The sequence below is a fragment of the Medicago truncatula genome, chromosome 6 (genome assembly GCF_003473485.1).
Source record: "Medicago truncatula cultivar Jemalong A17 chromosome 6, MtrunA17r5.0-ANR, whole genome shotgun sequence".
Taxonomy (NCBI): domain Eukaryota; kingdom Viridiplantae; phylum Streptophyta; class Magnoliopsida; order Fabales; family Fabaceae; genus Medicago; species Medicago truncatula.
This window is the reverse complement of record NC_053047.1, coordinates 9,785,883-9,798,977: the sequence shown is the minus strand read 5'-3', so window position 1 is coordinate 9,798,977 and position 13,095 is coordinate 9,785,883. Positions and strand designations below refer to the sequence as shown.

At 32.3% G+C, this 13,095-nt stretch overlaps 1 protein-coding gene and 1 pseudogene across 1 annotated transcript; both read left to right on the top strand.

The window, feature by feature from the left end:
- Positions 1-2,007: 2,007 nt before the first annotated feature.
- LOC25495798 (methyl-CpG-binding domain-containing protein 4) lies at positions 2,008-3,288 on the top strand. Its single transcript, XM_013596042.3, has 2 exons — positions 2,008-2,083; positions 2,757-3,288. The coding sequence occupies exons 1-2, from the start codon at positions 2,048-2,050 to the stop codon at positions 3,198-3,200; spliced, it is 480 nt and encodes a 159-aa protein (XP_013451496.1). The 5' UTR covers positions 2,008-2,047; the 3' UTR covers positions 3,201-3,288.
- A 6,625-nt stretch (positions 3,289-9,913) lies between these two features.
- Positions 9,914-11,122, top strand: LOC25495797 (methyl-CpG-binding domain-containing protein 4-like; annotated as a pseudogene).
- The last annotated feature ends 1,973 nt before the right edge of the window (positions 11,123-13,095 follow it).

The window sequence follows — 13,095 nt, the reverse complement described above, 5'->3', positions numbered from 1 at the left end:
CAATGAATCAATTTAAAATTTCATAGGCATAAAATTGAATCGATTCAAAGTTTCCAAGAGATGAATGATATGACTCAAAGAACATTGATACAATTCAATAACCAAGATTCAGATTACCAAAAGACCGGATGAAAGTGTTTATACACTACAAAAAAAAACGCGTGTTTTCCGGCGGCTAAAAAATGTATGTTCCGGCGGTTTTAGCCGCCACTATGCACAGTAATGTACAGTAAAAAGCGGCAACCAATAAAACTGCCGCAATACACTGGTCATAGTGGCGGTTAACATGGACCGCCGGTATAAAACCGCCAGAATTAACACGTTTTTTTGTAGTGATATTTAATTTCTCTCAAAGATTGGATAAAAATTTGCCGGGGACAAAGCTATTTAATCCTAAAGAGTTATACTCTCCTCTCTTATATGTGAAACGCCACCTACCAAAAACAAAAGAAATAAACATATTTTCTATCCGGTGGTATCTTCTCCGAACTCTAAACACTGTCTCAATCAGAGTGAGAGAGAAATTTGTTTGTTCAATCAATGTTGGGCTCCAAAACTCCAACTTCTTTTAGCAAGGTACTGTTACTAACTATTATTTTCAACACTCCCTTCCTCTTTTTTTTTGTTTAGGCTTTTGTCATCCCATAATTTTCAACTATTTTTCTTGATCCATTCTTGTTAACTCTTCTAGGATGATGTTCTTTTTTCGTTTTAGGGTTTATAGTTACTTGGTGATTGAATCGTAGGGATTTAGATCCTCTAATTATAAGTGCTTTTGAATTTAATTCCAAACCCTAGAGGCGTAAGAAAAAAAAGTTTTTTTTTGTGTGCAGATTTATCTTTCACCTGGATCTTGTGAGAAACTAGAAAAGATTATGTATTAATTTTCATAATCAATGTTGAATTGAATGAAAGTTTATAGAATCAATGTTGAATTGAATGAAAGCTTATAAATTTGTCTTTCATAACAAGGAGAAAAAATGCAAGCTTATAGAATCAATGTTGAATTGAATGAAAGTTTTCATATTTGTTGTGAAATTGTTTCTCTTCCAACCCTTTGATTTTTCAATATTTCAAAATTGTACAACACCATAGAATGATGTGTCGCCAACACCTTTGAGACGTGGATATGACCAAATTCAACACCATAGAATGATGTGTCGCCAACACCTTTGAGATAAGCTTGTAAAGGCATTCCAAAAGAGATATAGGGTGGTAGTCTTTCAAAGCAAAATGCTCATCTACTTTGGGAATCAAAACTACAAAATAGGACAAAATAATCTTAGGCAACACCGAGTTTCCATAAAATTGATCAAACATAATCCTCATCCCATCCTTCATAAGATACCAAAACTCCTTAATGAAAGCAAAATTAAAACAATCCGGCCCCGAACTTTTATTCCCATGCCATCACTTTCTTTCACTACCTTCTCAATTTCAAGTGAAGAGAAAGGCAACACCAATCAATTATTCTCAACCTCGGATAGTCCCTATCCTCCGAATCTACATGCCTTCAAAAATAATCTTGCCTGCCTCACCTCAAAAGGCTGTTGGACCCAAACTCCTCCCACTTTAACGACCTTTATTATTTCCTCTTTGCTCTTCCTTTAATACAATGATAAAACAATTTGGTGTTAGCATCCCCCTCCTTCATCCATTTATATCGTTAGAGCGTTGCAAAACGTAACGACCCGATTTTAGGATTTTATTTATTTAAATGTTTGGTGTGTTATATTTGTTGATTATTTGGATGTTAGAGATATTAAGGGTATTTTTGTACTTTTGGGTATGAAAAGTTAATTTATGAGAATTGGTAGTAACTTGGGATAATTAATTGAATGGTCGTGTAAGAGTAATATAGAGGGTTTTAATGAAGTAATTTTGTAGTAACATTTTAATGAGATGAGAAAGTTACTAGGCCCATTAAGATGAGAGAAACCTAGCCCAGTCAGACTATATATGCATAACACTAGTGAAAATTAGGGTTCAACATTCATTTCACAAAAGGTGGCTGGTGAGAAAATAGAGAGATTTGTTTGTTGAATCAATGTCGGGCTCCAAAACTCCAACTTCTTCTAGCAAGGTATTGTTACTAACTATTATTTTCAACACTCGATTCCTTTTTTTTTTTAGGGTGTCATCCCTTAATTTTCAACTATTTTTCTTTAATTTTCATGACCCTTTCTTGTTTACTCTTCTGGGATGATGTTCTTTTTTTGTTTTAGGGTTTATAGTTACTTGTTAATTGAATTGGAGGGATTTAGGTCCTTTAATTATAAGTGCTTTTGAATTTAATTCCAAACCTAGGGCATAAGAAAAAAAAAGTTTTTTTTTTTTTTTTTGTGTGCTGATTTGTCTTTCACCTGGATCTTGTGAGAAATTAGAAAAAATTATGTGTTAATTTTCATAATCAATGCTTAATCAATGTTGAATTGAATGAAAGTTTATAGAATAAATGTTGAATTGAATGAAAGCTTATAGATTTGTCTTTCACCATAGATTTGTCTTTCATAACAAGAAGAAAAAATGCAAACATATAGAATCAATGTTGAATCGAATGAAGGTTTTTATATTTGTTGTGAAATTGTTTCTCCTCCAACCTTTGATTTGTCTGGATGTCAAAAATTGTACGAGTAAAAAAGGGTTTTTTTGCAAGTCCAAATTATCAATAGTATGGATTATTAAGTCTTTATTGGGTTTAATCTAAGAGCTAAACTTATGCTTCTTTATATACTAATGGTGAATTATTGTGACAGCGACATGTGATCAACCAGAAGGATATATATACGGCACAATGCAATCTTTGCAAGAAATTTAGATTGATTGATACACAGGAGGAGTTTGAGGAGATCACTCATAAAATCAAACAAGAGCCTTTTGATTGTAGCAAAAAGGCTAATCTTAGCTGCGACGATCCTGCTGATATCGAATATGATTCTTCTCAGACATGGGTCAAATACAAGCCTAACAATCCAAAGACTCCAGAAGGTTTCAAGAGGACCTTGGAGCTTAGAAATGATTATTCAAAATTGGATTCTTACTACATCACACCTACAGGTGAAAAACTGAGATCCCATAGTGAGATAGCAGCATATCTTGAAGATCATCCACAACCAAGTGGTGTATCTGCTTCAGATTTTGATTTTTCATCCCCAAAGGTTATGCAAGAGACCATCCTAGAATTTATTGAGCAACAGTAGGATTTTGCTAACAAAAAAGCTTAGAAAGCTAAAGATGAAGTTTGAGAAATGTCATCATAAGGTTGTTGCATGTTGTTGTTGTTGATGATGTTTTTGTTGATGTTGTTGTTGTTATTTCTAGATATTGTGTTTGGGAACGCTAATTTAGTGGTATTTAAACAAATTTAACCTTTGTTTTGGTGGTTCATTGTAATTGTAACCTAAACAGATATTTACAGGCTCTTTATGTTGTAACCTAAAATACATGGTGTACTCTATCTTTATAAAAAAAAGTTAAATAAGTTGGTTTGTGGGTCAATTTTATACTTTTTATTGTTATAGGTTAATAGCAGGTATGACATGTTAATAGAATTTGATTGTGACACATCATTGAATCAATTTGTCTCACATCACAACAATCTTCTTTTTCTTCTAAACTGAATTGCTATAATTATAGTAATGATATGAGAATATTCTCTGAGGTGTTTATGAAATACATGTTGTTCTCTGAAGTGATGAATTTTCATGACTTCATTATTTAATGCATACATTATAATTTATTTTTGGCTGATTTTCTATTTTTAATCCAAAAGAGGAGGGAAAATGTGAAATTTATTCTTTACCTCTCTGTAATATAGGTCATTTCTGGTTTTCCTCCTTGTAAAATTTTTATTTTGATTCACCCCAAGTAAAATATTTTTGTTTTGATTCACCCCCTAATAGGCCAAACAAAAACGAAAATTTCTTGAAAAAAAAAAAATTGGTTTTTGTTTGGCATATTAGGGAGATAAATCAAAACAAAAATATTTTACAGGGGGTGAATCAAAATAAAAATTTTACCGGAGAGAAACCAAAAATGACATATATTACAAAAAGATAAAGATCATTTAACCCTATTATTTATGATGGGAGAAGCCCTAAACCATAAATTTTCCCCGATGAAGATTTCCCTTTAAAATTGTGAATCTAGGCAGTCATACTAACACTCATATAACTTCTTTGTTTTTTCTTTTCTTTTCTGTTTTTGTCTTAACAACGGTAACATGGCTGGCATGTGTGAAACAAAGGAAAAACAGAAAAGGAAAAAGAAAAAATAAATCTGAAATTTTAAATTAAAAATTATTAGTTATTATTTTAATTGGTCTTTCTGTTTTTTGTAATAATTTTGAAGAGTTTACTATGATTGTAAAAATTAATAAATTATTTTGAATTCTATTTTTTTTTTTTCTAAGTTTGACAATTCCTATGGTTTTTCCTTCTAATTATTTTGGCTGTTGAATTATTTCCTATACTTGGTTTATTACCTAAGAGTGTGTTTAGATGAGGGAATGTTTTGAGGGAATTCAACTACTTTGAGATGAATTCAAACAATAGAATTCAGCTCAAAGTAGTTGAATTCCCTCAAAACATTACATTCCCTCAAAACATTCCCCCATCCAAACACACTCTAAGGTTGCATCTTTCTAAATTTTGTTTTTGTGAATAGACACGTTTGCACTTTGCATTATGCTCCTATTTCCGCTCTACCACACTTTTTTTTTCTTTAAAAAAAAAAATTCTTATCTTTTGAAAGTTTATATATTTTTTAATGAAAGTTTTATTTTTGATGAAATAATGTTTAATCTTTTTTTTTTTTTTTACAAGAAATAAAGTTTAATTTATGTACATGGTAATTTTACAAAGTTTTATATATGTATGGCAAATTGGTCAACGGTTCGTAGCTTGACTTTTTGTTTTATATATGTATGGAAAATTGGTCAAAGGTACGTTGCTTAACTTTTTGTTTATAGAAGTTTTTTTATTGAGCGTGGAGAATTTACTGTGTAGGTTCTTTGATGAAAATGAGTCGTTGTTTACTCTGGTAATACTTTCGTACATAAAACATGACGACGATAAAAAGATATGTATTTTTAACTCATTAATTAATGTGGTACCACATGATTGAAAACATATGTATTTTCGCACAATGATCCTTACGCGTGCGGGGTCTTACTCTATGCATGTTGTTGTTGTTGTGGTAATATATTATTTCTAGATATTGTGTTAGGGAACACCAATTCAGTGGTATTGAAACAAATTTAACTGTTGTTCTGATGTTCCACCGTAATTGCAACCTAAACAGATATTTGCAGGCTCTTTATGTTATAACCTAAATACATGTTGTAGTCTATCTTTAGAAAAAAATTGTTAAATAAGTTGGTTTGTGGTTCAATTTTATACTTTTGTTGTTAAAGTTTAATAATAGGTATGACCTATTGAAAACTATTAGATATGCGTTTACTTTTTTTAGGATGGATTTGTGTACTTAGAATATAATTCGATTGTGACACATCATAGAATCAATTTGCCTCACACCACAACAGTCTTTTTTTTCTTCTAAACTGAATTGCTAGAATTATAGTGATGATATGAAAATATTCTATGACGTGTTTATGAAATACATGTTGTTCTTCGACGTGACGAATTTTCATGACTTCATTATTTAATGCATATAAGGATGGGAATAGGCCAGACTTTGATAGGCATGAGCCTGGCCTACGGATTTTTTTTTAAGTCTGACCTATGACCTTTCATAGGCCTATTTTTTTGGCGTGGCCTGAATATTTTTTTTTTTTTGAAACAACCAAAATTTATTATATCAAGCCGGCATAAGACACACCAAGCAAGAAAAAGGGGAACAATTACAAGGTGCCGAATATATGCGAAACACCAAACCAAACCCACGTCCGTATGTACGAGGAACCTACACCCAAAGAAACATAACTGCGAAACCTCCTAACAGCCAACAGCCCCTAAGAAACCAAAAAAAAAAAAAAAAAAAGCAAAGCAAAGCAAGGAAAGGAAAGGAGGAAAGCGCGCCTGCTAGTAGAAAACACAACACCAAAACAACAGGCTCTTGCAGCGCACCAGCAAAACAAAACTCCCTAACCAAAAAAGACTCTGATATAACAGTAGCAGCACATAAACCTACAGCCCGCAGAGAAAAAGCTAACCAAGATATCCACGCTTAAGACATTCCTTAGGATTCCAATTCCATTCATAATACATACAAACCTGAATTTTGATCCTATCAAATATCCAACGCCAAACTTCGTCTGCAATATCCACTGCATCCCAAACTTGGTTATTAAAAATCCGATTGTTCCGAGCACTCCAAATCACTATTTACAGGCCTGGCCCGGCCTATTTAAAAGTCTGGCCTGCCCTAGAAGCCTATTTACAGGCCTATTTCATATTAAAGTCATTAAATATTCAATTTTGTCTAATTTTAAATATGTCAAATTGGCCTTAAAGCCTATTTCCTCGTAAGGCCTGTCTATTGCTATAAGGATTTAAAATCCCATTTCACAATAAGGCCTCAAAGCTTATTTAAAAAGTCCATTATTTTAGTTTTTTTTCTTGATTTATATTCTAATATAAATAAAATATAAATTTTAATAATATGCATAAATAGGCCGGCCTATCAGGGTTCGTAGGCTTTTTTTGATATTATAAGTTTGACCTATTTACTTAAATAGACTTTTTCAAAAGTCTAAGCCTAACCTTTTTCATAAACAGACCAGACCATACCAGGTTTAAACAGGTCAGGCCTATTCCCAACCCTAAATGCATACATTATAATTTACTTTTGGCTTGATTTTTTATTTATTTTTTCCAAAAGAGGAGGGAAAATATTATTATTTATTAAGGGGGATGGGAGAAGTTTATTATGCCATAAATATTCCCCGATGAAGATTTCCCTTTGAAATTGCAAATCTAGGCAGTCATGCTAACAATCAGATCATAATTTTGGGTTGAATTAATCTAGCTTATCTGTGATTGAAAGATGAGAGAAAATCACACTTCCTGGTTACCAACTATACATATTTGCTCGATTGCTTCATTGTAACTAGGGTACTTTCTGTGGTACATGTATAATTACACAATCATGAATCACGATACTTCCCTTGCCAGGGAAATGATTCATGATAATCCATATTGAACACCGAACCAAACATGTTGTAAAGCTTGTATAAACTTCTTATGTTGGCATTCAAGCCCAGTAACATTTATGACCAAAAGATGGTACTCAACCCCCAACATTTTGCGGGGACAGATAGATCTTCACTAGTGTCCAGTAAAGGGCCTCTTCAACTCCAAGCTCTTGCATTATATATATCCTCGCAAATGGCTATCATCCTACATTAGAACCATATAACAAGATGTAAGTAAGTTACCACAGGATGTATCTTAAACAAGCTTCACAACATCACAGTAGGGTGGCACATGTTCAGGAGCACCATTGTGGTGGTTACTCTGTGAGGGGTGCGTATAATTTGCTCATTATTCAGAATTCTTATTGTGTGGAAATTAATTCAAACTAAATTTGGCAAAAACATGTCCCCTCCCTTGAAGGTCTCTATTTAGGCTTGGAGGCTCTTTTGCAATAGGTTACCGACTAGAGACAATTTGCTGATGTTTAGCATCATTTCCCATGACTCTCAATTTTGTGTGACTGGATGCGGTGGATTGGAAACAACTCATCACTTGTTCCTTTCTTCCCCCGTTTTCGCCCCTCTGTGGCGTATGGTTAGATCTTGGATTGGAATATCTTCACCGTATCCGGATGTGCTACAAAATCATCTTGTTCAGTTTATTCATTCTTCTGGAGGATTGCAAGTTCGTTGTTCTTTCTTTTGTCAGATAAAGTCAAATTACATTCGTTTTGGTGGTTGAAAGCTTATAATCATGTCAATCTTGGTTTAAACTCTCGTATGTGGTGGTCGAGCCATTTAGTTTGTATGAGCATCGGATAAGTTCATTTGCTTCATCTGCTTTTGGTTATGTGTTGACTTTAAACTTTTGAGCTTCTTTATGGCACACCTTGTGCAATTATAGACTTTCAGCTGGTCTTAATATAATCCATTTTTGTTTGTTAAAAAAGAAAAAGAAAAAACTTAGAGATGGTACAAGATATATATCTCTTATGCAGTATTGACTTAGGATATATATTATTTTTTTTCAAACAAATAAAGAGAGATTTATGGCTACCATCACAGCAAAAAAATTCGCTTACGATATGCATCGTTATTGTGAAATTCTAGCGCACTTGTTTTAATACGTTATGTATGATGTTTTAAAGTTTTCAATGTTAAGTTCAATGTTCCAACATCAAGCGATAAACAGAAATAAAAACAATTAAATAAAAGACAGAAAAGTAATGAACACAATGAGTTTGTTGATCTAGTTCGGTGACAAACACACCTACTCTGGGGGCTACCAAGCCTGGAAGGAAATCCACTAGTGTAGTCCTTATTCAATAGCTCTCAGCAAACTCCTCGTTTACACTATATGACCTAAGACCTACCCGTATAGACTTCAACCTAGGAACTCCTAGATTTGAGATCCCATCTCACTATCCTAATGGTCAGTCACTGCCCCAGTGACCTATCAGACCTAAACCAAAAACAGAATAGAAGTTACCTTCCAAAACAAACAACTAACACCTTGTTTCACAACTTCGGTGTAGTACAAAGGAGTAATCAATACTCACACACAGTCCTAACAAGTATCACAAACGATACAAGAAAGAACACACAATAGATTCTAAACTTGCATCACAAATGATACAAGAGCAGAATACATGAAGACTCAAACCCTACAAATTTAAACTTTTAGAATGACTGCTTGAATGAACAATTAGGTCTTGAAGTCTTCCTTATACTGAAGCAGCTTGGGCTAAATAACTCGTTGGGCTTCAGTAAAATGCAGATCGGTTCAGCTTAATCTGTAAAACAAGAATCAGAAACAAATCTGGAAAGTTCTAAAATGTCGGAACATTTATAGGATCGTTCTAAACAATAATAAATATTTCCTAAAACATAAAATACACTTTAGAAATATTTCACAGCTGATTCTTTGATGATATGCGCGTTGCTTGATCAATAAGTTAAGGAAATATTGTTTTCTTAAACAATGAAGGGCGCGTGTACAAACAGGCGAGAACTCAGGCACACTGAATCGTGCCAGGATGTTGGAGCATCATATCCAACATCTTTCAGAGACGCCTAAACACATGTTGAAACTTTGGTTCCAACTTACAAAACAAGAATATTTGTTTTAGCAACAATGTAGCCGATACAAATACCCAACATATTGTTTTATGCGATAGGATCAAATGACACCAATGTGTCAAATTAAATTTGACACCAAATCCAAATCATTAATCCAACTTTAATCTAAAGTCTCTCATCAATTTATTAAATTCTCACATGCTTGATCAAATTCTCACATCCTCCCACATTAAGGGCCTTTATGTGATTCCTCTTTGCTCTTCCTTTAATACAATTATAAAAAAATTTTGATGTTAGCATCCCCTCCTTCATCCATTAATTATATCTTAAGCGTTGCAAAATGTAACGACCCGATTTTAGCATTTTATTTTTTAATTGTTTGGTGTGTTATATTTGTTGATTATTTGGATGTTACATATATTAAGGGTATTTTGGTACTTTTGGGTATGAATAGTTAATTTATGAGATTTGGTGGTAACTTGGGATAATTAATAGAATAGTTGTGTATGAGTAATATTGAGGGTTTAATGAAGTAATTTTGTAGCAACAATTTAATGATATAAGAAAGTTACTAGGCCCATCAAGATGAGGGAAACCAAGCTCATTTAGTCAGACTATATACGGATAGCACTTGTAAGAAATTAGGGTTGAATTCATTTCACAAACTTTATAAAAGGTGGCTAGTGAGAGAATAGAGTGATTTGTTTGCTGAATCAATGTCGAGCTCCAGAGCTACAACTTCTTCTAGCAAGGTACTATTACTAACTATTATTTTCAACACTCCATTCCTTTTTTTTTTTTTTAGGGTTTTGTCATCCCTTAATTTTCAACTATTTTTCTTGATTCATTCTTGTTAACTCTTATGGGATGATGTTCTTTTTTAGTTTTAGGGTTTATAGTTACTTGTTAATTGAATCGGAGGGATTTAGATCCTCTAATTACAGGTGCTTTTGAATTTAATTCCAAACCCTAGGGATATAAGAAGAAAAAAAAATTGGGTGCAAATTTGTCTTTCACCTGGATCTTGTGAGAAACTAGAAAAGATTATGTTTTAATTTTTATTATCAATGTTGAATTGAATGAAAGCTTATAGAATAAATGTCGAATTGAATGAAAGCTTATATATTTGTCTTTCACTCTAGATTTGTCTTTCATAACAAGAAGAAAAATGCAAGCTTATAGAATCAATGTTGAATTGAATGAGATTTTTCATATTCATTTTGAAATTTTTTCTCCTCCAATCTCTGAGTTGTCTGGATTTCAAAATTGTACTAGTAAAAAATGTTTTTTTTGCTGGTTCGAATTATCAATTTTATGGATTATTAAGTCTTTATTGGGTTTAATCTAATAGCTGAACTTTTGTTGCTTTATAAACTGATGGTGAATTATTGTGACAGCGATCAGCGATCACCCAAAATAATATATATACGGCACAATGCAAACTTTGCTTGAAATTTAGAGTAATTGATACACAGAAAAAGTTTGAGGAGATCACTCATAAAATCAAACAAGAGCCTTTTGATTGTAGCAAAAAGACTAATCTTAGATGTGATGATCCCGCTTGATATCGAATATGATTCTTCTCAAACATGGGTCAAATACAAGCCTAACAATCCAAAGACACCAGAAAGTTTCAAAAGAACTTTGGTGCTTAGAAATGATAATTCTAAATTGGACTCTTACTACATCACACCTACGGGTGAAAAACTGAGATCCCGCAAAGAGATAGCAGCATATCTTGAAGATCATCCACAACCAAGTGGTGTATCTGCTTCAGACTTTGATTTTTCATCCCCAAAGGTTTTGAAAGAGACCATCCCAGAATTTGTTGAGCAACAGAAGGATTCTATAAAAAAAAAAAAAACTAAGATAACTAAAGATGAAGTTTGAGAAATGTCATCATAAGGTTGCTGCAGGATGTTGTTGTCGATGTTATTATTCTTGTTGTTGTAATATATTATTTCTAGATATTATGTTTGGGAACGCCAATTCAATGGTATTGAAACAAATTTAACTTTTGTTCTGGTTGTTCATTGTAATTGTCACCTAAATAGATATTTGCAGGCTCTTTATGTTGTAACCTAAATACATGTTGTACTCTATCTTTATAAAAAAAAAGTTAAATAAATTGGATTTTGGGTCAATTTTATATTTTTTTATTGTTATAGGTAATATGAGGTAATTGTTCAAAACAAAAAAAGGTTAATAGGTATGACCAGTTAATAGAATTCAATTGTGACACATCATTGAATTAATTTTCCTCACACCACAATAGTCTTCTTTTTCTTCTAAACTGAATTGCTAGAATTGTAGTGATGATATGGGAATATTCTCTGACGTGATGAATTTTCATGACTTCCTTATTTAATGCATACATTATAATTTCCTTTTGGCTGATTTTTTTTCTTCCACAAGAGGAGGGAATATATTATTATTTATTAAGGGGATGGAGAAGCATTATGCGATCAATTTTCCTTGATGAAGATTTCCCTTTGAAATTGCAAATCTAGGCTGTTTTGTGATTGAAAGTCACACTTAGCTTCCTATTTGCCTTTGTCATACCTGATTGCAAATCTAGGCAGTCATGCTAACACTCATATCATAATTTTTTTTTTTTCTGTAACCACTAGCATACACTGACACTAGTAGAAATAAAATAAATAGCTTTTATTTATTTTTTCTTTCTATTTTTTTCTTAACAAGGTAACATGGGGCATGTGTGAAACAAAGAAAAAAAAGAAAAATTAAATCTGAAATTTTAAATTAAAATTTAATAGTTATTATTTTAATTTGTCTTTTTGTTTTTTTGTAATAATTTTGAAGAGTTTACCATGATTGTAAAAATTAATAATTATTTTGGATTCTATTTTTTTCTTTTTCTAAGTTTGACAATTCCTATGGCTGTTGAATTATTTCCTATGATTGGTTTATTACCTAAGTTTTTTTTCTTTCTATAATTTTTTTGTTGTTGAATAGACACGTTTGCACTTTGCATTACGCTCCTATTTCTGCTCTACCGCACTTTGTTTTTCTTTTCAAAAAAAAAAATTCATATTTTATGAAAATTTATATATTTTTTAATGAAAGTTTTATTTTTGATGAAGTAAAGTTTACTTTATTTTTTGAATAAAGTAAAGTTTACTTTATGTACATGGTAATTTTACAATGTTTTATATATGTATGGCAAATTTGGTCAAAGGTTCGTTGCTTGACTTTTTATGTATAGAAGGTTTTTATTGAGCGTGGAGAATTTACTGTGTAGGGTATTTGATAAAAATTCATCATTGTTAACTCTGATAAAACTTTCGTACATAAAACATGACGACGATAAATACATGTGTATTTTTAACTCATCGATTAATGTGATACCACGTGATTGAAAACATGTAAAAACTTTTTGACATTGACATTGTAAATAAATTTGATTTTAATACATTGTCTAGAAAATTTTATGTTGTATGTCGATCATAATCAAGTGTGCTTGTGATTTTGAATAACTAGAAAAGTTTTATATATGAATTTTTTGTTGTATGTCGATCATAATCAAGTGTGCTTTGATATGTCTGGTGAGGATCTGACGTAGGAAATGGTGAAAGAAAGTGCTCTGCTACAGTGGTGAGGAGTCTTTGCGGTGGAACGAAAGGTTCCTGCAGACACGTTAGCACTATAACGCTCAAGTCAGTATTGGAACTGAGAAAGAGTATGTAAAAAGTGTGGAGAAAGTGAATCATACCTTGAGGGTGAAGCTAACTCACCCTTATACAGGCACGTGAGAGAATAATTGCTTACGTAAGATGGGGTGCGTGATTAGGAGATGAATAAAGGACACGTGTATGATGCCTGATGCACGGTTAGGATCGTAG

Excerpts from the sequence above, each read along its gene's own strand:
- LOC25495798 (XM_013596042.3), top strand. The coding sequence starts at position 2,048 with ATGTCGGGCTCCAAAACTCCAACTTCTTCTAGCAAG. Across the intron at positions 2,084-2,756 it reads CTCCAACTTCTTCTAGCAAG|CGACATGTGATCAACCAGAA; the intron begins GTATTGTTACTA and ends TTATTGTGACAG.